The sequence below is a fragment of the Rana temporaria genome, chromosome 2 (assembly GCF_905171775.1).
Source record: "Rana temporaria chromosome 2, aRanTem1.1, whole genome shotgun sequence".
NCBI lineage: Eukaryota > Metazoa > Chordata > Amphibia > Anura > Ranidae > Rana > Rana temporaria.
In genome coordinates this window covers 99,573,983-99,601,782 of record NC_053490.1, presented here as the reverse complement: position 1 = coordinate 99,601,782, position 27,800 = coordinate 99,573,983, and the positions used below count along the sequence as shown (strand labels likewise).

At 48.4% G+C, this 27,800-nt stretch overlaps 2 protein-coding genes across 6 annotated transcripts in view; one reads left to right on the top strand and one right to left on the bottom strand.

Moving 5' to 3' along the window:
• Positions 1-11,335, top strand: part of LOC120929270 (hydroperoxide isomerase ALOXE3-like) — a 127,591-nt gene extending 116,256 nt beyond the window's left edge. For all 5 annotated transcript variants that reach the window (XM_040340592.1, XM_040340589.1, XM_040340591.1 and 2 more), the window contains 2 exons: positions 2,520-2,687; positions 11,132-11,335. In XM_040340592.1, the coding sequence (XP_040196526.1) occupies positions 2,520-2,687; positions 11,132-11,311 (348 nt within the window). In that variant the 3' untranslated portion in view covers positions 11,312-11,335. The remainder of the gene's footprint in view (positions 1-2,519; positions 2,688-11,131) is intronic.
• LOC120928225 (hydroperoxide isomerase ALOXE3-like) overlaps positions 1-27,800 on the bottom strand; it is a 347,315-nt gene that overhangs the window by 207,005 nt on the left and 112,510 nt on the right. The window lies entirely within an intron of this gene.

Sequence of the window (27,800 nt, the reverse complement as noted above, 5' to 3'; positions counted from 1 at the left end):
AAAGATCTTCCAATTGGAAGGAGCTGAGGGCAGTGGGCCTAGCCCTCAGGTTCTTTCAGGAGGAACTCCAGGGGCACCACATTCAGGTGAGATCGGACAATTCATCGGCCGTAGCCTATTCAAACAAGCAGGGCGGCACGAGAAGCGAAAGTTTGTCGGTCCTGACAGCAGAGATTCTGGGCTGGGCCGAGATCCACACCCTCTCCCTTTCGGCGGTCTTTCTGAGGGGAGAAAGAAACGTAACAGCAGACTTCCTCAGTCGGAGGCAGCTGAGGGAGGGCGAGTGGACCCTCAACCAGGAGGTCTTTCAGCTCCTGAACAAGAGATGGGGAACTCTGGAGGTGGACCTCTTCGCCTCAAGAGAAAATGCGAAGGCCCCCTGTTTCTTCTCCCTGAACAAGGGAGAAGGAGCAAGGGGAGTGGATGCCCTGTCCCAAAGCTGGAAGTTCGGAAGATGCTATGCATTCCCACCTCCGGTACTTCTTCCAGCAGTACTGAGAAAATTCCAATTAGAGCACACCTCTCTAGTCCTGGTAGCTCCTTACTGGCCCAAGAGGGCTTGGTTCTCAGTCCTCAAACAATTAGCGGCAGAACCACCCTTATTTCTACCTCAGCGGGAGGATCTTCTATCACAGGGCCCAGTCCTATGTCCACAAGTCCACAGGTGGAGGCTAGCAGCGTGGCTACTGAGGAAGCCATACTAAGATCCAAGGGATTTTCCGAAGGTTTAATTGCCACCCTCCTTAATAGTAGAAAAAAGGAGACCCGCAAAATTTACAAGAAGGTTTGGCTTCGTTTCAACGAATGGTGTGTAAATTGCCCCTGTTCTGTACAGAGCCCCACGGCTGTCTTAGAATTTCTTCAGTGTGGGGCAGATAAGGGTCTTTCGGTTAGCACCCTTAAAGGGCAGGTTTTGGCACTTACGGTGTATTTAGAAAAACCTCTGGCCACCAGTCCCTGGATAGTCAGGTTCTTTAAAGCACTATCCAGACAGAGACCAGCTCGAGGGCCACCCTTCCCCAGTTGGGACCTGTCTCTGGTATTGCGTACCCTAACGGGTACTCCCTTTGAGCCCTTAGATAATTGTTCTCTAAGGGATTTAACCTTAAAAACAGCTTTTTTGGTTGCAGTGACCACTGCTAGGAGGGTCAGCGAGCTAGAAGCTCTATCGATCAGACCCCCTTTTTGTGTTATTTTCCCGGATCGGGTCGTTTTCAAGACCGATCCAGCCTTTCTTCCTAAAGTGACTTCAAAGTTTCACAGGAGTCAAGATATAGTTTTACCCTCTTTTTGTTCCAACCCTTCGGGGGAAAGGGAACGACGTTTCAGTACGTTAGATGTTAGGAGAAGTATCCTACATTATTTAGAGGTGACTAAACCGTTTAGACGGTCAGACTCACTATTTGTTTTATTTTCTGGAACCAGGAAGGGATGCAAAGCATCCAGGCGCACTATTGCCAGGTGGCTAAGACTAAGCATTGAGCAAGCATACACTTTGGCTGGTAGGGATATCCCTACAGGAATTAAAGCACACTCCACTCGAGCGCTGGCAACCTCTCAAGCAGAAAGAGCGGGAGCAACGCCGGAACAGATTTGCAAAGCAGCAACATGGTCCAGCTACACCACCTTCGTTAAACACTACAGGGTGGACCTGGTTTAGGCAGGTGAGCAAGCCTTTGGACGAAAGGTTTTGCAAGCCATAGTCCCACCCTAGTTGGTAAGTTCTCGGTTATCCTCTCAATTGTGGGCTGTCCTGAAAGACGGGAGGGGAAAAATAAAGTTACGTACCGGTAACGTCTTTTCCAGTAGTCTTTCAGGACAGCCCTGGGTACCCACCCGAATAGAGGAAGTCTGATTTCAAGACCAGGACATGATGTTGATATGTAATTGTATGTTATTAACATGTTCTTGTGTCTCCCCAGCTGACCGGAGGTGCTCGTATAAATACTGAGGTCTGGCAGGGGGAGTGAGAAATTTATGGGCTGGCGCAGTGTTTCCTAGAGGAAGAGGAGGAGTATCTCTCAATTGTGGGCTGTCCTGAAAGACTACTGGAAAAGACGTTACCGGTACGTAACTTTATTTTTTGTCCCAGTCCAGCCCTGTTGACCAGCAATATGGTCCGGGGGTTAAGTGGTTAAAAAGTAAGGTGTGTTTCATGACTGGGTAATTGTCAGTCAAAGTATTACTGAAAAATGGTCTAGTGATAAAAGGGGCGACACATGTCAGTACTGATGTGGTTAAATACCACCAAAAGAAAGCTCTAGTTGTCTCAAATGATATAACATTATTTTGTGGTACAGTATTGCATGACTGAGTAATGTAACTATCACAACTATATTTTTCAGAAAACTGAAAAATGGCCTGGTAATGAAAGGGTATTACAGCCAGGTACTCAAGTGGCTAAAGAAGCTTATCTTTGCTACGGCAGGAAAACTCTTCTTTTTAGAAGGCAGTGACTGCACTCTAAAAGCCTGAATTGCTTGCACCCTTCCTAAAATATCTGTTTGTCCCCTCTGCAGTTTGACACGTATTCTTGGATGCCCAATGGCCCCACCACTATGAAGAGTCCCCCACCCACTGCAAAAGGTGCTACAATGGAAGATATTCTGAAGACATTGCCAGATGTCAACACTACAGCTCTTGGTTTGATATTTGTGTGGATAGTAAGCAATGATCCCTTAGATACGGTAAGTACAAGGGACCAGTGAGGAGAAGTACACAAACATGCCAATGTCTCTGTGGATCACATAGAACCTTTATAGAACAGCATCCAAGATGAAAGATCATGCCAGTGTGACAGGCTCTCAATGGAGCCGGTTCACACTAGGGTGCCCACGTGTCCCGGATCTGTCCCTTAATTGGCATCTGTGTCCCTGTTCCCGGATGCCTTCATTCCGGGACAATACAATGTCCCGGAATGAAGCACTGGGTAAAGTCATGATGAATTCGGCAGAGTCTGAGCCGCGGTAGCGCTGTCTGCGGCATGCAGAACCACCTCCACCTGACTTTCATTGTGCTCACTGGTTGCTACAGCCGCTTGGCGTGTAGCAACCAGTGACATCACGGCTGCAGTGCACCCCTCTGTTCAGAACTGAAAGCGCGGGAGGATTTCACTTCCTCCTCCGCGCTTCTGCTCTGTCTGCCTCCTGGGACCCAAAGCAGCTGAGCTCCGAGGCTGCCCCCTGACATACCAGAGAGGGACAGTCTCACAGCATCTGATGTGAGAGCGAGAGCAGCAGCATCATCTGAGAACAACAGAGAGTGGTGGCCCCGGGGAGCAGCAGGAGGCTGACTGGAAGGAACAGCACACACCTACCCACAGACAGGGGCTGGGACAGGGGGTACAGGAAGGACTGCAGGCCAGCTTAGGGGGTCAATTTCACTCACCACCCCCCCCTCTCTCTCTCTTCCATCCCCCTCTCTCTCCCATCCCCCTCTCTCTCCCATCTACCCCCCTCTCTCTCCCACCCCCCTCTCTCTCCCACCCCTTCTCTCTCACCCCTTCTCTCTCTATTTCTGTTGGGCTGGGATCCCATTTGGATTGGTCTGGGTAGGTGACAGGACCCCAAACTTCACTGCCATAAAGAAGAATTGGGGCGATGACGCTATCAAATATTTTAAGCCAGACTCTCACGGGTGGTTTTAGGTGGTACAGCCGTCTCCTGATGGCATAGTAGGCTCTGCATGCCTTGTCTTTTAGTGCCTCTATGGCTGGCTTGAAGCTTCCTGATTGGGTAATGTCTAGGCCGAGGTATGTGTAGCTGTTAGTTTCATCCACAGTGCAGTTGTTTATTGTGAAGGAAGGGCTCTTTGTTTGTTTTGTATTTTTCTTTTGGAACACCATGGTTTTTGTTTTGCTGGAGTTGATTGGTAGTGCCCATGTGGCGCTGTATTTCTCCAGAACTTCCAGGCTGTCTTGTAGGCCTTTCTCTGTTGGTGACAGAAGTAGGAGGTCATCCGCATACAATAGGAACTTCACCTCGGTGTCATGTAGAGTCAGTCCTGGTGCTGGGGAGGATTCTAGAGCGGCCGCCAGTTCATTGATGTAGATGTTGAAGAGGGTTGGACTTAGGCTGCAGCCCTGTCTGACCCCTCGGGCCTGCCGGAAGTGTTCAGTTCTTTTCCCATTCACCTTTACACTGCAGCTGTTCTCAGTGTATGAACTCTTGATGACGTCGTATGTTTTCCCTCCTATTCCGCTCTCCAATAGTTTGAGGAACAGGCCTGGGTGCCACACTGAATCAAATGCCTTCTTAAAGTCCACAAAGCAGGCGAATATCTTCCCATGTTTTGTATGGTGGACATGGTTCTTGATGAGGCTGTGCAGGGTGTAGATGTGGTCTGTAGTGCGATGGTTTGGCATGAACCCCGCCTGACTTCTGCTGAGGACATTGTGTTGTGTCAGGAAGTTGAGGATCCGTTTGTTGAGGATACTGTTGAATAGTTTCCCTAGTGTGCTGCTGACACATATCCCCCTGTAGTTGGATGGATCATACTGGTCTCCACTCTTATGGATGGGTGTTATGAGGCCTTGGTTCCATACTGTAGGGTAGTAACCAGCACTCAGGACCAGATTGAACAGTTTACACATTGCAGCGTGTACCTCTGGGGAGCCGTGTTTAATCATCTCTGGCAGGATTCCATCCATCCCACTGGATTTTTTGGTTTGCAGGTTTTGGATTTTCTCCCCAATTTCTTGTGGTGTAATCGGTACATCTAGGGGGTTCTGGAAGTCCTTAATTTTTTCCTCCATATCATTTAGTCTTTTGATGATGTCTTTTTGTTCTACAGTTAGAGCCTCCTCTGGAATATTTTTGTAGAGGTCCTTAAAGTAGTTGAGCCAGATGTCGCCATTTTGGATGTGGAGGTTGTTTTTCCTGGGTGCTGAGCCAATATTCTTCCATGTTTCCCAGAAAGAATTTTCCTGAAGTCCCTCTTCCAGCTTTTGCAGGTTTTTGGAGATGAGGTCTTGCTTTTTCTTTTTAAGGGTTTGTTTGTACTTTTTCTGTAGGGTGCTATGGGCTATCCTTAGGTCAGTGTTGTCAGGGTCTCTGTGTTTGTTATTGGAGACGGTCCGTAAGGTGTTCCTTAATGCTTTGCATTCTTTGTCGAACCATTTATTGGATTGCTTGTTGGATGGTTTCCTGTAGTTGGTTTTTCTCAACTGGGCTGTTTCTGCAATGGTGTGTAGTATTTTATGGAAGTCCTTTGCTGCCTGGTTCACACCTGGTGGGCTTATCTCATAGGTGGTGTTTTGGAAGTTTTCAAGCTGTTTTTTAATGTCGGGTCTGTCTGTTACCTCTCTGTATTTTGTGGTAGACTGTTTGGACCATTTAAATGATGGTGGCAGGTTGCGGAGAGACGCCCGGTGGAGTTTTGGTGATGGTTTGCTAGAAGATTTGATGTATAGCAGTAGTTGGTTGTGGTCTGATAGGTGTGTTTGTGGGGTGACTGTAAAACCATTGATGAGTGTGGGGTTCATATCTGTGATGGCATAGTCTACCACACTGCTGCCTACATGGGAACTAAATGTGTACCTTCCTAGAGAGTCTCCCTTGGTACGGCCGTTGAGGATGTAAAGGCCCAGACTGCGACACACATTCAGCAATTTTCTTCCGTTTTTGTTGGTTGTACTGTCATAGCTGTTTCTTTGATTCTGTATGGACTCCTGGTCGTAATTTGCATGGCCCAGTATGTATGTGTTGCCATCAGAACTTGTATAGTCCTTTTCCCTTCCTGTCCTGGCATTGAGGTCTCCGCAGATTAGCACTTGTCCCAGGGATTGGAAGTGGATGACCTCATTTTGTAGGATCTCATAGGTGTCTGGCCTGAAGTATGGAGACTCTGCTGGGGCAATGTATGCTGCACACAGGTAGATGTCGGACTGGGAGGTGAGGATGGAGCTGCTTATTCTTAGCCAGATGTGGCTCTCTCCTTTTTTGATTGCATTGATGTTCCCATGTAGCTCCTCCTTGTACCAGACTAGTATTCCTCCTGAACATCGGCCCTGTTTGATGTTTTTATCTTTCTGTGCGGGGACAGAGAATTCCCTATAGCCAGTAGGTACTGATGGTTCATCCTGTGCCCTGGTCCATGTTTCCAGGAGGATTTGTATGTCCGTCTCATATAGTCTTTGCTTGAAATCTGGATCATTTACTTTGGATCCGAAGGCTGAAGCATTCAGACCCTGAATGTTCCAGCTACTGATTACTAATGATGTCATTTTTTGTTGTATATTTGTATACCTTGTAATGGGTGAATTTCTTGGGACCAACCGGTTTATAGGTGGTTGTCATCGTCTTGTCTTTTTTGCTTTTTTAGCTCAGTCACATCATTGCATAATGTGCTGAGGAGGGTTAGTATCTCCTCCTCCTTTTCTCTGCTCTGTTGTGGTCTTGATATCCATCTTGAGGTGGGTGGTTTCCATTCTTGCCATCTTCGTGGTCCAGTTCTTTGGCTGGGTGTATTGTTGTTGTGTTGTATTAGTGGTGAGGTTTGGGGTCTTGCAGTTGTAATTCTGTCTGTCTGAGAATGGTTTGTGCCATGTTCAGGGTTGTGAGTTCTCTCAAGAACAATGTCTTTGAATTCTCTTGCCAGGTGACTGACCCCTTGTTTGTTCAGATGTTTGTTGTCATAGAGGTGTTGGGGCGTTATAGAATGGTGTTCTGCCAGGTGAATGGAAGGCTTTGACCTGCTTTTGTCTGCCAGCTCTGCATTGATTTGTTCGATTATGTTGTTTGGCATGTCCCTCCTTGGAAGAAGGGAGGACAGAATTACTTTGGACTGTGGAAATTTTTGTTGGGCAGTCTCTGTTAGTTGCAATAATTTGTCCACAACGACTTGCGGTTGTTCCTGGATGTTGTTTGTGCCCGTGTGTATGATGATATGTTTGGGGTTAGTGAAATATGGATTGTTGATGACTCCTGTTGCCTGTTCAATTGTGAAACAGTGAATTTTGGAGACTCTTGTTCCTGGGAAGAGCCGTTTAGTGTTGAGGTATTTCCCGTTTGAGTCTATTATTAAGACAATTTCAGGAGTTTGTTGCCTGTTCTTGTGCTTTGATGGTTTGTTTGGGGTTTCTGGATTTTTGCAGTTGTCTTGGCTGTTGCTGGGCTTTGTAATATTAATTTTAGGAGGTTGATGGGTCTCACCCGTCTGTTGTTTGTTGATGGGCACTTTGTCTGGACAGACCATCCCTTTTAGTTCTGTTTCCTGATTGTTGAGTATCATCTGTGATTTTAGTATATTTATCTCTTCTCTCAACTGGGTGTTATCTTGCTGTAGTTGTTGCATTGTAGATCGTATTTCTAGTAGGGCAGACTTGTGTTCAGATTTGAGTGTATTCAGCTCTTCCCTCAGACGGTCATTTGCATTTCCATTGTCACCCAACTGTCTTTGGAGCTGCTCCTTAGACTGTACAAAATCTCTTTCTAGGTGAGATAAGCAATCTCTGAGCATGTTGGGTGAGGGGACATCAGGCATGTCCATGGACAATGTCTTTGCTGTCATCTGTTTCTCATCATTTTTGTCTGTAGTTGTTAAATCCTTGGCTTGATCTTTCATTAGGGGGAAGGCATGCTCAAACTCCTCTAGTTGTTCCTCAATGCCTTGTGCCATGATGGTGCCATTGTGATAAATGTTTAGGGTGAGTACAACACAACTGTCTTCCTCATCCCTGACCTTGATCTGTCTGCCCATGCAGATACCTCCCTTTGTAATATTCTTGTAATATTTACAGAAAGCTGTATGCCAGGCTTCAGTATTCTCAGTATGGAATAACAAATCCGTTTTCTTTCTGCCATTTTCAGTATTGGAGAAATCAGCAAACAGAGTCTCTGGATTTTGCTTAATTTGTTCTTTTTTCATGGCTTTCTTTACTTGTTTGTTCTTTTCTCCCTCTGAGTAAACAATCTCTAAGACCTCAGACCCCCTGCTGGCTTTAGCTGTAATGGAGTCTGTGTCTGGCATATATGCTGTCTGCTGTTCCATTTTTAAGTGTAGAAGTTTGCTAACATATATTTTCTATATGTTTCTGTGGTTGCTGTTATAGCAGGATTGTCCTACCTTGTTTCTGTTTGCTTGAGTCCTTCAGCCCTGGATGCTCTCTCATGCTGGATACTTGTCTGCTAGATGGTCTTGTTGTTTTGCATTTTTTGTCTTTATTCTCCTCTTTTCGTTGAGTTATTTCTTCTCTTTCATCTTTTTCTTGTGTGTAGTCTCAATTTTCCTGGTTTTGTCCTTTAATTTTGCCCATTACAAGGTATAAAGTGGTGAAGTTTCAGGAGCTCATTCTTAGTGCTGCTGCTGCGCTCTCTCTCTCTCTCTCTCTCTCTCCCACCCCTTCTCTCTCTCTCTCTCTCCCACCATTCTCTCTCTCTCTCTCTCTCCCACCCCTTCTCTCTCTCTCTCTCTCTCTCTCTCTCTCTCTCTCTCTCTCTCTCTCTCCCACCCCTTCTCTCTCTCTCTCTCTCTCTCTCTCCCACCCCTTCTCTCTCTCTCTCTCTCTCTCTCCCACCCCTTCTCTCTCTCTCTCTCTCTCTCTCTCCCACCCCTTCTCTCTCTCTCTCTCTCTCCCACCCCTTCTCTCTCTCTCTCCCACCCCTTCTCTCTCTCTCTCTCTCTCCCACCCCTTCTCTCTCTCTCTCTCTCTCTCCCACCCCTTCTCTCTCTCTCCCACCCCTTCTCTCTCTCCCTCACCCCTTCTCTCTCTCTCTCTCTCCCACCCCTTCTCTCTCTCTCCCCTTCTCTCTCCCCTTCTCTCTCTCTCCCCCTCACCCCTTCTCTCTCCCACCCCTTCTCTCTCTCTCTCCCACCCCTTCTCTCTCTCTCTCCCACCCCTTCTCGCTCTCTCTCTCCCACCCCCTTCTCGCTCTCTCTCTCCCACCCCCTTCTCGCTCTCTCTCTCCCACCCCTTCTCTCTCTCCCCCACCCCTTCTCTCTCTCTCTCCCACCCCTTCTCTCTCTCTCTCTCTCTCCCACCCCTTCTCTCTCTCTCTCCCCCACCCCTTCTCTCTCTCTCTCTCTCTCTCTCTCTCTCTCACCCCTTCTCGCTCTCTCTCTCCCACCCCTTCTCTCTCTCTCTCTCTCACCCCTTCTCTCTCTCTCCCACCCCTTCTCTCTCTCTCTCTCACCCCTTCTCTCTCTCTCTCTCTCTCACCCCTTCTCTCTCTTTCCCTCACCCCTTCTCTCTCTTTCCCTCACCCCTTCTCTCTCTCTCCCTCACCCCTTCTCTCTCTCTCTCTCTCTCCCACCCCTTCTCTCTCTCTCTCTCTCTCCCACCCCTTCTCTCTCTCTCCCACCCCTTCTCTCTCTCTCCCACCCCTTCTCTCTCTCTCCCACCCCTTCTCTCTCTCTCCCACCCCTTCTCTCTCTCTCCCACCCCTTCTCTCTCTCTCTCACCCCTTCTCTCTCTCTCTCAAATTCAAATTCAAATTCAAATAAGCTTTATTGGCAGGACCAAATACAAGTTAGCATTGCCAAAGCAAGGAAAAGGGGAAGGGGGGTAAAATATAAGGGAAAAGACATAAGTCTGTAAAAGTCCTCATTTTTTCATGTCCCTCTCAGTCTGTGACACCCTGTCACATATTGGGCGGCTATCTTCGCCATTGGCTCCTCTTCTCCCAGTAGAATTTGGAATTTCCTATTCTCTTCTGTAGAGTTGAAGTCCGGGATGAGAGCGGAGAGTCTCTGGAAGTGAGTGTCCCTCACTGATGAGTACTTAGGGCAATGTAACAGGAAGTGTTCCTCATCCTCAGGGACCCCCTGGTCACATTGCTGGCACAGTCTCCTCTCCCTGGGCTTGTAGGTCTGTCTGTGCCGTCCTCTCTCTCTCTCTCTCTCCCACCCCTTCTCTCTCTCTCTCTCTCTCTCTCTCTCTCTCTCTCCCACCCCTTCTCTCTCTCTCTCTCTCTCCCACCCCTTCTCTCTCTCTCTCTCTCTCTCTCTCTCTCTCTCTCCCACCCCTTCTCTCTCTCTCTCTCTCTCTCTCTCTCTCTCCCACCCCTTCTCTCTCTCTCCCACCCCTTCTCTCTCTCTTTCCCACCCCTTCTCTCTCTCTTTCCCACCCCTTCTCTCTCTCTCTCCCACCCCTTCTCTCTCTCTCTCCCACCCCTTCTCCCACCCTCACCAAGCCCCTCTCCCCTCCCAAATGGACACTAACAGGTGACAGTAAGTGAGAGTTAGTGATCCCATCCCTTCCCAAGCACTGCCACTTAACCCATGCCCCCAGCACTGCCAGTCTGCCACTGGCCTCATCCTCCTAATGAAGGACTACAGGTCCCAGCATTAGTCCCTTAGAGCTGAGGATCTGACATGCTCCCCCAATGGATGGGGTAGGAATCGGGTAGGTCAGTGTAATGATCAGGTAGGTCAGTGTAGGAATCAGGTTAGTGTAGTGGTCAGGTATTTCAATGCAGCAATCAATTGGGTCAGTGTAGGGATCAGGAAGGTCAGTGTAGTGGTCCGGTAGGTCAGTGTAGGGATCAGGTACAGTAGGTCAGTGTAGTAGTAGGGTAGGTCAGTGTATGTGCAGTTTTTACCCCAGATCCCTTGTGTCATTTGTATTTCTTTTGTGGTATAAAGTACAGGGTTTTATATACAACTTTAGTGCCTTAGATATAAACAGCATTTTTTTATGTATGTTAGCCCAACATCGCAAGAACAATTACACTCTGTGAATCTAAGTGGCTACCTGCAGCTGCAATGTTGGGCTTCCATACATGAAACAAATGCTTAAATAGGTAAGGGGCGGGGCCTCTCAGCCACGTCATATGGCGGCACTGCCTCCTTGTGATGTCACCACCGACCGCTGCTTGCTGGGGGGGGGGGGGGTGTCCCTGAATGGCTGTATGGAAATGTGGTCACCCTAGTTCACACAGGTCCGGGGTAGCCAAGGAGCGGATTGCAAATGGGTCCTGTACATGTTTGGGTCTGGCTCAGGTGAAAATTCAGGCAAAAATTCCCACCTGAACCGGTCAACAGACACACACCAGACTCCAGGCACAAACCGGCGTCCGCACATATGTGAACCCTGCCTTATTGTTTCAGAATATAAAATTATGTCAAATATATAGTGAATAATACTGAACAGATTCACTGTATTACAATCTCAACAAGCTCTTCTTCTTTACAGAGGCGTCTTGGAAACTATCCTAATAAATATTTTACAGAGAAGACCCCACAGCAGTCCATTAAGGAATTCCAGGATAAACTCACAGAGATCTCCAAACACATAAAGGAGAGAAACAAGACCATGGATCTGCCCTATGCTTACCTGGACCCAAGTGTTATAGAGAACAGCGTTTCCATATAATGATATTACAATGGTTTAAATTGGCTGAGTCTGTCCTTGTGTGTGGGGTTATTTTATCTATTCAACTCTGGTGATACAATACAGATCTTGACAGTATGGCAATATTTATGAGATAACTGTAATACCCTGTACACACGACCTGATTTTCCTGACATGCCAAAACCCGTTTTTTCCCAACGTGATTCCTCTCAAGCCTGCCTTGCATACACACGTTCAGTCAAAAAAACGCTCGACCAAAGCGTGGTGACGTACAACACATACGACGAGACTGTAAAGGGGACGTTCCATTCAAATGGAGCCACCCTCTGGGCTGCTTTTGTTGATCCTTGTGTTAGTAAAAGTTTGGTGAGAGACGATTTGCGCTTTTCAGCCTTCGTGCTTTTCAGTCCGTTACAGCGTGACGAATGTGCTATCTCCATTACGAACGCTAGTTTTACCAGAATGAGCGCTCCCGTCTCATACTTGATTCTTTGCATGCGCGTTTTTTTTCCCCTCGGAAAAGCATACACACGAGCGGTTTTCACGACGAGAAAAAGACTGACGTGAAACACGACGGAAAAAAATAGAGCAGGTTCGATTTTTTTTTGCGGGCAGTTTTCTGATCGGGAAAACTGCTATGGAGCATACACACCGGTTTTCCCGACCAATCTAAAAAATGGCAGTTTTCTCGTCGGGAAAACCGGTCGTATGTACGAGACATTAGATCTTTGGGAACACAAGAACAGATTACCTTGTATGAGTATTAAAACATTATTTAGTGAAAAAATAGGATTTTTACTTTCCTGTAAAATGCTTTTCTTGGAGTACAGTATAGGCAGCTACCTTTAGGTGACTGGACACTGGCAAAAATAAAGCTGCAGGCACAATACTACTGTAACAAATAACAAATTCTATAATAAAGTTTACCTGTAGGTTAAATAAATACAGTATCTCACAAAAGTGAGTACACCTCTCACATTTTTGTAAATATTTTATTATATTTTTTCATGTGACAACACTGAAGAAATTACACTTTGCTACAATGTAAAGTAGTGTACAGCTTGTATAACAGTGTAAATTTGCTGTCCCCTCAAAATAACTCAACACACAGCCATTAATATCTAAACCACTGGCAACAAAAGTGAGTACACCACTAAGTGAAAATGTCCAAATTGCGCCCAACTAGTCATTTTCCCTCCCAGATGTCATGTGACTCATTAGTGTTGCAAGGTGTGAATGGAGAGCAGGTGTGTTAAATTTGGTTTTATCGCTCTCACTCTGTCATACTGGTCACTGGAAGTTCAACATGGCACCTCATGGCAAAGAACTCTCTGAGGATCAGAAAAAAAATATTTTTGCTCTAACTAAAGATGGCCTAGGGTATAAGAAGATTGCCAAGACCCTGAAACTGAGCAGCAGCACGGTGGCCAAGACCATACAGCGGTTTAACAGGATAGGTTCCACTCAGAACAGGCCTTGCAATGGTCAACCAAAGAAGTTGAGTGCACATGCTCAGCGTCATATCCAAACATGGATTTAAGCAAAATATTGGACGTGGCTTAAAGGAGTCTGAGATGATGGAGGGGGAAAGAAAGGGAGAAAGAGGGAGGGAGGAAGAGAGAGAGAGAGAAAGAAAGAAAGAAAGAAAGAAAGAAAGAGATAGGGAGGGAAGGAGGGAGAAGGAAGGAAAGAAAGAGGGGTGGAGGGACAGCAGGCCCAGATCCTACACCACAATAAAGAAATATGTGAATTCCAGAAAGTTTAACAATCAGCAGATAAGGATACTCCAAACACCTGGTGTTAGCGCTTCAATCATCCTGGCACCATGGTTGTTATGGTGTCAGGATGATTGACGCGCATTATTTATATTATTACATTGTAATATAAAATGAAATCATTCAATCATAATGCAGAATCAGTGGGAGCCTTGAGCGTCTCACTTACCACATCGCCTGCCACCAGATACCATCGGATCCGAGTCCGTCCTTACATTAGGTGCCCCCAGTGAAGTCCCTCTTTACATCAGGTGTCCTCAGAAGAGTCCCTCCTCACATCAGGCATTCTCAGCAGAGTCCGTCCTAACATCAGGTGCCCCCAGCAGAGTCCGTCCTTACATCTGGTGCCCCCAGCAGAGCCCCAGTCCTTACATCAGTGTCCCCAGAAGAGCCAAGTCCTTACATCAGTATCCCCAGTGGAGTATCAGTGTCCCCAGCAGAGCCCAGTCCTTACATCAGTGTCCCCAGCAAAGCCCAGTCCTTACATCTGGTGTCCCCAGCGGAGCCCCAGTCCTTACCTTAGTGTCCCCAGCAGAGCCCAGTCCTTACATCAGTGTCCCCAGTGGAGCCCCAGTCCTTACATCAGTGTCCCCAGCAGAGCCCAGTCCTTACATCAGTGTCCCCTGTGGAGCCCAGTCCTTACATCAGTGTCCCCAGCAGAGCCCAGTCCTTACATCTTGTGTCCCCAGTGGAGTCCCATTCCTTACATCAGTGTCCCCAGCAGAGGCCAGTCCTTACATCAGTGTCCCTTGCGGAGCCCAGTCCTTACATCAGTGTCCCCTGCGGAGCCCCAGTCTTTACATCAGTGTCCCCAGTGGAGCCCAGTCCTTACATCAGGGTCCCATGCAGAGCCCAGTCCTTACATCAGGGTCCCCTGCGGAGCCCAGTCCTTACATCAGGGTCCCCTGCAGAGCCCCAGTCCTTACATCAGTGTCCCCAGCAGAGCCCCAGTCCTTCCTTACATCAGGGCCCCCTGCGGAGCCCCAGTCCTTACCTCAGTGTCCCCAGCGGAGCCCCAGTCCTTCCTTACATCAGTGTCACCAGCAGAGCCCAGTCCTTACATCAGTGTCCCCAGCGGAGCCCAGTCCTTACATCAGTGTCCCCAATGGAGCCCAGTCCTTTCATCAGTGTCCCCAGCGGAGCCCCAGTCCTTACATCAGTGTCTCCAGCGGAACCCCAGTACTTCCATCAGTGTCCCCAGTGGAGCCCAGTCCTTACATCAGTGTCCCCAGTGGAGCCCCAGTGCTTACATAAATGTCCCCAGCGAAGCCCAGTCCTTCCTTACATCAGTGTCCCCTCTCGTCACGGAACAGAGGGTTGGCGGGAGCCCCATTTCTTTCTCTCCCCGTGTGGAGAGGGGAGGGGCCTCTGATCCGTGCAGCCAATCAGTTTCAGTGTACAAGAGAATTGTCTACTTATACACTGAAGGGAGAAGCCGATTGGCTGCCCTTCCCCTCTCCACTGAACACACGAGGAAAGACACCTCGCGGTGGCCATCTTTTTGTAGCTTTCTGTCACTCTTTGCCAACAACAGTCCCAATTTCTAGGACAAACGCAAAATCACAGGATTTTAATCGAGGCAGGCTCAAGTCGAAACGAGAGTCTAAAAATCCGTATTGTCCTGGGAAAATCTGGACTGTTGGCAAGTATGCTATACGCCGCACACTGCATCAAATTGGTCTGCATGGCTGTCATCCCAGAAGGAAGCCTCTTCTAAAGATGATGCACAAGAAAGCCCACAAACAGTTTGCTGAAGACAAGAAGACTAAGGACATGGATAACTGGAACCATGTCCTGTGGTCTGATGAGACCAAGATAAACTTATTTGGTTCAGATGGTGTCAAGCGTGTGTGACGACAACCAGGTGAGGCGTACAAAGACAAGTGTATCTTGCCTACAGTCAAGCATGGTGGTGGAGTGTCATGGTCTGGGGCTGCATGAGTGCTGCTGGCACTGGGGAGCTACAGTTCATTGAGGGAGCCATGAATGCCAACATGAACTGTGACATACTGAAGCAGAGCATGATCCCCTTCCTTTGGAGACCAGGCCTCAGGGCAGTATTCCAACATGATAGCGAACCCAAACACACCTCCAAGGTGTCGACCACTGCCTTGCTTAAGAGTAAAGAGGGTAAAGGTGATGGACTGGCCAAGCATGTCTCCAGACCTAAACCCTATTGAACATCTGTGGGGCCATGCTCAAACAGAAGGTGGAGCAGCGCATGGTCTCTAACATCTACTAGCTCCGTGATGTCGTCATGGAGGAGTGGAAGAGGACTCCAGTGGAAACCTGTGAAGCTCTACTGAACTCCATTCCCAAGAGGGTTAAGGCAGTGCTGGAAAAAAATGGTGGCCACACAAAATATTGACACTTTAACAAAGGGGACCCCCAGATCCCCCCCCCCCCCCCCCTGTGTGAAATGGTACCTCTATTGTACCTCTAGCATTTCACCAACAAAAAAGTGTGAAAAATAAAAAAAAAAGACAATAGCCGGTTTTTGACAATTCCTTTATTAATGTCTTCTTTCCACGCTTCTTCTCCCATCTTCTTCTTTTGTGCATTCATTCGGGTTTCTTCCTCCAGCTTCTTCTTCCTCTGCTTCTTTCTTCGGTCTTCTCGTCCGCATCTTGCACCGGCTTCTTCTTCGTCCCCGTTTGGTTCTCTGGACGACCCGCTTCCAATTGAAGTTCCCGCTGTGTGACGCTCCTGTTCTTCTGACCCCTCTGACGCACATGTACACATGGGGGGGCCGGGATCTGGGGGTCCCCTTTGTTAAAGGGGTCTGCCAGATTCCGATAAGCCCCCCGCCCGCAGACCCCCACAACCACCGGCCAGGGTTGTGGGGATGTGGTCCTTGTTCCCATCAACATGGGGACAAGGTGCTTTGGGGGGGACCCCAAAGCATCCTCCCCATGTTGAGGGCATGTGGCCTGGTACGGTTCAGGAGGGGGGCGCTCTCTCGTCCCCCCCCCTCTTTTCCTGCGGCCGGCCAGGTTGTGTGCTCGGATAAGGGGTCTGGTGTCGGTTTTTGGGGGAACTCCACTGAATTATTTTTTTTAATTTGGGGTAGAGTTCCCCTTAAAATCCACACCAGACCTGAAGGGCCTGGTATGGATATTTGGGGGGGAACCCCACGTCATTTTTTTTTTATTTGATGGCGGGGTTCCCCTTAATATCCATACCAGACCTGAAGGGCCTGGTAATTGAATTTGGGGGGACCCCCAAGCAATGACTGTTCTCTGTATTCTTTATAGCCACGAGTACTTTTAAATAACTTTTTTTTCCCTTCAGAAATGACATCTTGTACTCTTGTTTAGGGACAGTTTCAAAACACGGGAAACATGCACTACTTCACAGGCATACTATATACCACCCCCCCCCCCCGGTTTGAAATTTAAAGAAATATTTCACTTTTATTGTTTTACTTTAACCACTTCCATACCGCGCCTATTCTGGCACTTCTCTCCTTCATGTAAAAATTATATTTTGTTTCTGGAAAATTACTCAGAACCCCCAAACATTATATATATATATATTTAGCAGACACTCTAGGGAATAAAGTGGCGGTCATTAAAACTTTTTATTTCCAACGGTATTTGCGCAATATTTTTTCAAACGCCTTTTTTTTTGCCAAAAAAATACGGTTTTGTGAATTAAAAATGAACAAAACAGTAAAGTTAGCCCAATTTTTTGGGATAATGTGAAAGGTGATGTTACACCAAGTAAATAGATAGCTAACTTGTCATGCTTTAATATTGCACACACTCATGGAATGACGCCAAACTTTGGGACCTAAAAATCTCCATAGGCGATGCTTGAATTTTTTTTCCAGGTTACCAGTTTAGAGTTACAGAGGAGGTCTAGTGCTAGAATTATTGCTCTCGCTCTAACGCACGTGTCAATACCTCACATGTGTGGTTTGAACGGCGTTTACATATGTGTGCGGGACTTACATTCGCGTTCGCTTCTAAGGCCCCGTACACACGACCAAACATGTATGCTGAAACTGGTCCGCGGACCAGTTTCAGCATACATGTTCGGTCGTGTGTAGGCGCGAGCGGGCCGAATTCCAGCAAACATTTGCCCGCCGGGCCTTTTCCCAGCAGACAAATATTCCTGGACGTGTTTTAAAACCGTCCGCTGGAATCCTGCCCGCTCGGACATGTACGGTCGTCAGTACAGACCTACCGTACATGTCCGAGCGCCCGCCGTCCCTCGCATGCGTCGATTGACTTTGACGCATGCGTGGAAGCCTTTAAATGGCGGGCCCGCCCATGTCGCCGCGTCATCGGCGCGGCGACGACGCGGACACGCCCCGCGTATTGTTTACGCGCGGACTTCTGTACGATGGTTAGTACAGCCATCGTACAGAAGCCCTCTGGCAGGCATGTACATCCCTCCCGCCGCCTGTAAGAACGATCAAGCGGCGGAACCACTGCTATGATCATTCTTATGGTGCGAACAATCACCGCCTGTAAAAAAGAATATCTGAATGATGCCTGTAGCTGTTAAGCATTATTAAAATCACTGGGCCAGATTCACAGAAAAAGTACGCCGGAGTATCTGCTGATACTCCGGCGTACTTTGAAATTTGCCGCGTCGTATCTTTATTTGTAATTCACAAACAAAGATACGACGGCTTTTGGCTAAGATCCAACAGGCGTACGGCTTTGTACGCCTTCGGATCGTAGGTGTAATTCTCCGGCGGCCGCTGGGTGGAGTTTGCGTCGTTTTCCAGCGTTGGGTATGCAAATTAGCTGTTTACGGCGATCCACGAAGGTACGCACGTTCGTCGCATTCTCTTACGATGGTTTTTCCCGTCGTAAAGTTAAGAGTGCTATTTAGATGGTGTAAAATTACACCATCCATGTTAAAGTATGGCCGTCGTTCCCGCGTCAAATTTAATTTTTTTTTTTTTTTTGCGTAAGACGTCCGGGAATATGAAATTACGTTACGCACGTCGCCGTTCAAAAAACACGTCGGGGCGCCGTAATTTCACGCAAAGCACGGCGGGAAAATTCCTAACGGAGCATGCGCAGAACGTTCGGCGCGGGAACGCGCCTAATTTAAATGGTACACGCCCCATTTGAATTAGGCGGGCTTTACGCTACGCCACAAAAAGTTTACACGCAAGTGCTTTGTGAATCAAGCACTTACGCTGGAAACTTGCGGCGGCGTAACGTAAACGGGATACGATACGCCGCCGTAAATATTCATGAATCTGGCCCAATGCTCTTGGAAAAAACACTGTTCCAAACCTTTTTTTTGCATTAATACATGTCCCCTGGGGCAGGACCCGGGTCACCAAACAATAACTTGCATATTAACCGTTAAAATTAACATTCTATCATTCTCTCCCATAGACTTTTAAAGGGTGATTCTGCTGCTTTTCGAATTTGCCTAAAAAAAACAAATTGTTCAACAGCCAATGTTTGAGTCGAACATAAAGCTCATCCCTACCGGGGGGGGGGGGGGGGGTTGGCTCATCCCTAGCCATGACCAGGCCCGGACTGGGACAAAAAAAAGGCCCGGGCATTTTAGACTAAGCAGCCCGGGGGGGGGGGGGGGCACGCGGCGGGGGTTAATGATGGAATGCCCGCACAGAGAGAGAGACTGCTCCACATTTGTGGCACAGAGAGAGAAATCACTCCACATTGCTGGAACAGAGAGAAATCGTTCGACATTTCCGATGGTTGTACTGAAGTCAGTTGATAGATCGGAGTCTGTATAACCAGTCTGCACATTGATAGATTGACATTTCTGCTGAACTGGCAGAATTTCAATCTATTTATGATGGTCTAAGTCCACCAGTCTCTGAGTTTAATAATATCCTCAAATCTTCTGAAAGGGGTTCTCAATTTAGGTTTAGAAATTCACTTTGAACTCCACCTTATTTCCAGAACTCTCATTATGTATTAGATGTGCAAAGAATAAGGTGAGAGAACATCTAATACCTATAAAGAGTAATGAAAATAAGGTGGAGTACAAAGTGAAATATCTGGAGGGACTGGCTGAGGTTAAAACAGGCAGGGAGGAAATTAGGCATCACCTCCTTACTGTCTGTCAAATGCCTCTGAAAAGTGACATGAGAATTGATAACTTTTCAGTGGAGTATCTGTGAGTGCTAGCCTTTTGGCTCACACTGGTGCTCAACATTTTCTGGGGGGGAAGCAATCAAACTGAACAAAAACATCAAATGCAGCCAATGTGCCCCATTATATGCAGCCACTGTGCCCCATGAAATGCAGCCACTGTGCCCCATCAAATGCAGCCACTGTGCCCCATTATATGCAGCCACTGTGCCCCATTAAATGCAGCCACTGTGCCCATCAAATGCAGCCACTTTGTCCCATCAAATGCAGCCGTTGTGCCCCATCAAATGCAGCCACTGTGCCCCATCAGATGCAGCCACTGTGCTACATCAAATGCAGCCATTGTGTCACATCAAATGCAGCCACTGTGCCCCATCAAATGCAGCCACTGTGCCCCATCAAATGCAGTCACTTTGTCCCATCAAATGCAGCCACTTTGTCCCATCAAATGCAGCCACTGTGCCCCATCAAATGCAGCCACTGTGCCCCATCAAATGCAGCCACTTTGTCCCATCAAATGCAGCCACTGTGCCCCATCAAATGCAGTCACTTTGTCCCATCAAATGCAGCCACTTTGTCCCATCAAATGCAGCCACTGTGACACACCCTCCACCCACTCGCTGTCTGACCGACACTTACCCCATCTTAGTGGCCGGTCAGGCATGAATCTATCCATTTTACATATGAGGGTGGCATAATGGAGGGGGCAGTGCCCGTGTGCCCTTAATGGACAGGCCGCCACTGTGGCGGTTTTCCATAGCCCCAGTCCCTCAGACTTCTAATTAGAAATTGTGCGTTTTTGCTGCATTTTTTGGAAGATTAAAAGGTTTTAAAGCAGTTGGGTTTAGGCTCGTTTTTCAGAAGCAAAATTTTGGGTTCAGATGCAAAAGTTTTCGCGTTTCAGACGCAAATCGCGGCAAATCGCTGCTAAACGCTGCAAAACGCGGGTACCGGTGTTTTGCCGCGATTTCGTTTATAGGCGACCTATTTTTTTACATTAGAAATCTTAAAAATGATGGCAAATTATGAAAAACCATAAAAAAAACATTAAAAATTTAATTGCTTGCATTGCATTGTGGACAATCCACAACTTGTGGCAGGTGACATGGCCAGTTGACGTGGCAGGTGACGTGGCCAGGTGATGTGGCAGGTGACGTGGCCAGGTGACATGGCAAGTGGACAATCCACAACTTGTGGCAGGTGACGTGGCCAGGTGAAGTGGCCAGTGGACAATCCACAACTTGTGGCAGATGACGTGGCAAGTGGACAATACACAACTTGAGGCAGGTGACGTGGCAAGTGGACAATCCACAACTTGTGGCAGGTGACGTGGCCAGTTGACATGGCAGGTGACGTGGCCAGTGGACATTCCACAACTTGTGGCAGGTGACGTGGCCAGGCGATGTGGCAGGTGACGTGGCAGGTGACGTGGCCAGGTGACATGGCAAGTGGACAATCCACAACTTGTGGCAGGTGACGTGGCCAGTGGACAATCCACAACTTGTGGCAGGTGGCGTGGCCAGGTGACATGGCAGATGACATGGCAAGTGGACAATACACAACTTGAAGCAGGTGACGTGGCAAGTGGACAATCCACAACTTGTGGTAGGTGACGTGGCCAGGTGATGTGGCAGGTGACGTGGCAGGTGACGTGGCCAGGTGACATGGCAAGTGGACAATCCACAACTTGTGGCAGGTGACGTGGCCAGGTGACGTGGCCAGTGGACAATCCACAACTTGTGGCAGGTGGCGTGGCCAGGTGACATGGCAGATGACATGGCAAGTGGACAATACACAACTTGAAGCAGGTGACGTGGCAAGTGGACAATCCACAACTTGTGGTAGGTGACGTGGCCAGGTGATGTGGCAGGTGACGTGGCCAGGTCACGTGGCCAGTGGAAAATCCACAACTTGTGGCAATTGACGTGGCCAGTTGACGTGGCAGGTCACGTGGCCAGTGGAAAATCCACAACTTGTAGCAGGTGACGTGGCCAGGTGACGTGGCAGGTGATATGGCCAGGTGACGTGGCAGGTGACGTGGCCAGGTGACATGGAAAGTGGACAATCCACAACTTGTGGCAGGTAACGTGGCCAGGTGACATGCCAGGTGACGTGGCCAGGTGACGTGGCCAGTGGACAATCCACAACTTGTGGCAGGTGACGTGGCCAGGTGATTTGGCAAGTGCATAATCCACTTGTGGCAGGTGACGTGGTCAGGTGACGTGGCAAGTGGACAATCCACAACTTGTGGCAGGTGACGTGGCCAGTTGACGTGGCAGGTGACGTGGCAAGTGGACAATCCACAACTTGTGGCAGGTGACGTGGCCAGTTGACGTGGCAGGTGACGTGGCCAGTGGACAATCCACAACTTGTGGCAGGTGATGTGGCCAGGTGACGTGGCAGGGGACGTGGCCAGGTGACATGGAAAGTGGACAATCCACAACTTGTGGCAGGTGACGTGGCCAGGTGACATGGCAGGTGACGTGGCCAGTGGACAATCCACAACTTGCGGCAGGTGACGTGGTCAGGTGATTTGGCAAGTGCATAATCCACTTGTGGCAGGTGACGTGGCCAGGTCACGTGGCCAGTGGAAAATCCACAACTTGTGGCAATTGACGTGGCCAGTTGACGTGGCAGGTGACGTGGCCAGTGGACAATCCACAACTTGTAGCAGGTGACGTGGCCAGGTGACGTGGCAGGTGATGTGGCCAGGTGACGTGGCAGGTGACGTGGCCAGGTGACATGGCAAGTGGACAATCCACAACTTGTGGCAGGTAACATGGCCAGGTGACATGGCAGGTGACGTGGCGCACTCGGCCAGCTCAGTGGCCTTTTTGCAGGACATTAGAGCAGCCCAGGGGGCAAATGCATTCTTAAAACCCACCCCAGTCCGCCTCAAGGGCCTTGGTACACCTCTGGGTAGAAGTGACATGCTGGCCGCCGAGGGCCGTTCGCGGGCCGCCGAGGGCCGTTCGCGGGCCGCGAACGGCCCGCGGGCCGCCAATGGCCATTCACGGGCCGCTACCGGCCCGCGGGCCGCCTCGGCCCACCGGGCATATGCCCGGTATGCCCTATGGCCAGTCCGGGCCTGGCCATGACCCACTTGTATTTTCACAAGTGGACACAAGAACCAACATCTCTAGATACATGGTCGTTCAGCACAGTGGTGTAGTGGATAGCACTTTCACCAAGCAGCAAAAAGGGTCGCTGGTTCAAATCCCGCCCGTGACACCATCTGCCTGGAGTTTGCATGTTCTCTCTGTGCCTGCGTGGGTTTCCTCCCACAATCTAAAAACATGCTGTAAATCGGATCCTGTCTAAATAAGCCCTAATATGCAGTAGTATATTTAGGTTTTGTGCTGCCCTAGGACTGACTAAACTTCTGCACCTCCTAATTTAAAAATTACCGACCCTTCCTGTCAAGGCCACACCCTGTTTTTTAAGACCCGCCCAGAAATTTTTAGTTGATTTGAGGAATGTGTCTTTGCAAATTTAAACTAAATTAAATCCTTTGGGCCAAATCTTCAAAGGAGATACGCAGGCGGAACTGCTGTTCAGCCTGCGTATCTCTGTGCCTAACTTTTGAAACGATCCTCAAAAGGATTTTTCCAAAGTTAGGCAGAAGATCTGACATCTGTAAGACACTTACACGGTCAGATCTTAGGATGCAGTACCGCATCCGCCGCTGGGGGCATTTCTCATTGAAATGCCGCTTTGCGTATGCAAATGAGGACTTAAGCAGATCCACAAAGCTTTTAAGCATTGTGGTTTCTGCGTAAGTTCCGATTTGCTTGCGCAAAATTAGGGCTGGTTTTACAATGTGTAAAGTTAGTACACCATGTAAAACTAGACCTTTTTTTTCGATCGCCGCGATTTTTTTTTAAATTTGAATTTTTTTTCCCGGCGCGTATTTTTTTTTTCACCCGTCGCAACTTTATTGTCCCGTCGCAATCCATAAAGGCCGGCGTAAATTACGTTCGCGCGCTGCACGTCGGGAAAATTACGTCACACGCATGCGCAGTACGGCCGGCGCGGGAGCGTGCCTCATTTAAATTGTAATCGCCCCCCGGAGAGGAGGACCGCCTTGCGACGGAGGCACTTAAGTTACACGGCGTGTAATTTCTAGGTAAGTGCTTTGAAGATCGGGCACTTAGGTAGAAATTTAATGCCTGTGTAACTTAACTGCTGAAAGTTAAGTTAGGCTACGTTTTTGGGAATTTGGCCCTTTCTTCTTTTTACTTGGTGCACTCTAGCATTTTGCTGTGTACACCTCAAATTATTAGGGATCTTGGACTTTGGGGTCCATTTACTAAAAGCAAATCCACTTGGCACTACAAGTGCAACTGCTGGAGATGAAGGTGGACAAGCAAGGAGGAAAAAAAAAAATCTTGGCTTCTACATGATTGGATGTTAAAATCATCAGTGCTTTCCCCCTTTTAGAAGTTATGAGACGGGAGCGCTCGTTCTGGTAAAACTACCATTCGTAATGGAGTAAGCACATTCATCACGCTGTAACAGACAGAAAAGCGTGAATCGTCTTTTACTAACATGGAATCAGCTAAAGCCTCCATTTTTTTCATGCCTTATTAGCAGAAGGAGCCCAAAGGGTGACGCCGGAGAATTGAACTTCCTCTTTTAACCTCTCGTCAGTACGTTGAAACGTTACTACGTATGTGTTTGTTGCCGAAAAAGTCAGAGCGTGTGTATGCTATGGGTGTGACCGGACAACTCCCTTCGGACAAAAATTCAAGGGAAAATTTGTTTGATGTCCGATCGTGTGTACGAGGCTTTACACTCTCTTTCACACTGTCCAAAGCCAGCACTAACCATTCCCCCTCCCCTACACAGATGGGAGAGGTGAGAGGACTTGATCTGCTCCTCTTCCTCCCTCCCTTACCCCTCGGTGTCTGCCCACACTCCCATCCCTGGTGCAGTGCCTCAGAAAAGGAAAGTGGGTGCCGGAAATTTGAAGTCCAGCAGCCTCAGCTACATCTGGATGAGAGGTGCTGACTGCCAAGAGGTGAGTGAGCTCACCATCCATCCCCATCTGTGCACCATCCATCCCCATCTACCTTTGCAGTGCTACCCTCGTAGGAGCCGCTGTTGGATATGGGTATCTCCCACCCTGCACAGCCAGGCACACAAATTTCCACACACGCTGGAGTCAGGAATCAGTCCTTGCAGCTTTGTGTTTGTATTTTTATTAGGGGAGTTGAACTTAGATAGGGGATGGGGTTATTATGGGGTGTGCACTTGATCAACACATAATTCTTCAGGGACACAACTATATACAGCCAGTGTATATACACACTTCTCCTCTTCTACCTCCAGCACAATCTTGCTTGTAGAACTAGACCTCCCACTTCCACTGACAAATTGATCCAATGCAGACCAGTCAGTGGCGGTGCGTCCAAAAAGGACGCAGGAGCGCCGCCCCCCTCTCTTGCACCGCTCTATCGCCAGTAGATAGATTCATGCATTGCATGAATTTATCTATGGTCGCTGCTGACACCCCCCCCCATTCAGGTGTTCAGCCCCTTTTCGGGTGCCAGGCACCTGAATTACTGCGGTGGGGGTGTTTTTGGAAGCGCCTATTAGAGCCGTAGGCCCAAAAATGTGAACAGCGGGCGTCATGCTGGGCGTTTGCTGTTCACTCAGCTGTGTGTTAGAAAAGCGAAGGAATTCGTTTTGCTAACACTGAATTCGCCTCTAAGCCAATTAGGTTGCTGGGTCTGTTACCGGTCACCTGTTTGGCTGAAACATCATGCGCTGTAATTGGACGCCTGAGAGAGGACGGAAGAAGACATGGAGGACGTGCAGGAGACCGCCGCTGACCAGCTCCAAGACAGGTAAGTGCAGGCAGCATCTGATGGGGCACAGTAGCTGCAATTGATGGGCACACTGGCAGCATCTGATGAGGCACAGTAGCCGCAACTGATCGTTACACTGGCAGCATCGGATGGGGCACACTAGCGGCAATTGATGGGCACACTGGCAGAATCTGATATGGCACAGCAGCAGCAATTGATGGGCACACTGGCAGCATCTGATGGGGCACAGTAGCAGCAATTTATGGGCACACCGGCAGCATCTAATAGGGCACGGTATCGGCAATTGATAGGCACACTGGCAGCATCTGATGGGGCACAGTAGTGGCAAAATTTGATGGGGCACACTGGCGGCAATTGATGGACACAGTGTCAGCAATTGATGGGTACAGTGGCTGCGTTTGATGGCACAGTGGTGGCAATTTATGGGTACAGTGGCTGCGTTTGATGGCACAGTGGCAGCAATTTATGGGTACAGTGGCTGCGTTTGATGGCACAGTGGCGGCAATTTATGGCTACAGTCGCTGTGTTTGATGACACAGTAGCTGCGTTTGGCACAGTAGCTGTGTTTGATGGGCACAGTGGCTGCAATGTTTTTTTTGTTTGCACCCCCCCCCCCCCCCAAAAAAAAATTGAGCACCAGCCGCCACTAACGCAGACTCAGTCAGATCCAGAGAAAATGCCATTTGCAGGCAGGCACCGCTGGCCCCTTTGGTAGTGCAGCAGACAGAGGTCAGTGCTTACAGTAGCTGTCCTATTTCTGTGGCTACGGATCACAGTACCACACTTCAGGCACTGCCAGCCTGCCTGGCCGCAGCTGCCCCTTTCACTAGCACTCCTGGCTACTTCTGAACAGTCCTCCCAGACTGCTTGCACCCAGTCCCTTCAGGCATGCCTCCCAGTTCTTTTACTGTAACACTCATCAGCCCTCCCTGGCTGTCTTCCTCCCTGGAGATTTGCCCGGCAGCGTTCTCCTGCTGTCCTTTCTTTGCTCCCGTGCCTCCTGCTCAGAATAATTGCAATAAATAATAATAATAATAAAAACAATGTGAATTTTTTTTAATAAAAACTACTGACACCGCTGTACATTGCCCTACCAACACCATCCACTGCCCGAACGCCCTACTCCCCAAAAAGGATTGTGAAAAAGAATAAAAAATAAATACAATTAATTTGTAAAATAAATGAATAAATAATAAAAAATACAATTGTAAAAAAGAATAGAAAATAAAATAATAAAAGCAAAAAACTACTGACACCGTCCACTACCCTACTGACACTGTCCAACTGTTCATCCATAACTAATAAAAATAAAACTATTCTGGCACTGTGCATTGCTCTACTAACACCATCTACTGGCCCCCAAAAAGCATTTATTTTTATAAATAATAAAAAATTCAATTGTAACAAAAAATAAAATTGTAAAGAAGAAAAATTAAATTAAAAGAAAGAACTGCTGACACCGTTCACTGCCCTACTGACACAATCCTGGACATATCACCCACCACTGTACACTCCACATTCCTCATCTGTACAAACTACCAACCCCCATACACTCCACACTCCTCTCCTGCACATACTACCCGCTAGCAAATAAGAGTAAAATATACTCATGTAGCGCCCCCTTACTTTCAGTATGGGCACTACGCTAAAGTTAGTGGGGAATGGGAGAGTTACTTTGCTCCCATTCACAATTTATTTAAATTTGGGACTTCTGTCATTCCAGAAATGTCCACTGGGTCAATCTGTACTCCAGGGATGCAGTACCATCCCTGACCGGCAGTTGGCGCTAGATGGGTTCTGGCAGAGCAAGTTTTCCCCAGCAGCCAATTAGAGAAGTTTCTTCCTCGCAAGCCATGCTGGGGAAGGGTATATCTGTGACAGGTGTCATGTGTTCTAAAATCTTTGCGGGGTCCCCGTTCCAGGTGCGGCATCCACCTTCAGGGTGCGCGCATCCATGGACCCCGCCAGCGCGGCCCACCTGGCCAAAATTGCAGGCTACGCAAACCCTCATCCGGAGGTAAAATGGACCCCAGTGACTTACTGGGTTCCCGGTTCTATTGAGAGGATCCCAGGCTGGGTGCCATTCGATTGGGGGGTCGGCTTGAGGAGAACCCGGAGGCAGGTTGTCCAACAGGGCTTGAACGAACCAATCGGGGATCTGGTGACCGGAATGCTGACAGGTACGCTTTGCTGTCACCCGGTGACCTATGCTAAAAATCCACTGGGGGGATTCGCTCTGTTCATCCATTTAGCTCACTTAAAGTAATTGGCCTGTGGCAGAGGCCCTAGAGCCAGGTCTGTGAGAGAGACCTGTTCCTCCAGAAAATCCTAAGTGACACTTCGGCTGCCAGGCTAGTGAGAGGGGTCTGTCCGGGGGCACTTTACCCACTCCAGCTAAGAGTGGTGACGAGTTATAATTTGACACTCTATTGAGCAGGGAATGCTCAATTAATATCCAGGCCTGATACTGCAAGGTTCTCCCTTTTTCTTCATCAACCTGTTCTTCCCACTTAATGTTGATGTTGGCCGTGTTGGCCTGGAAATAAAGCATTGAAAAAACCTTTATTCACTTCTGGACATTCGCTTACTGTTTTTGGCTCACTGCTATCACCCCTAGACACACTGCAGGGTACACTTAATACGCCGATCCAAAAACAACCAGCGGCTCCTGCGGGGGGTAGCGCTACACTCACAAACGTAACTGATAAAAACCGCATGTCATGACAAATGTCCTCCACTAACATGAAGGTCTATTAACATCCATCGTCCTGCCAGAAGACAAGGAGGTATCCAAACAGTTGATGCATTTCAA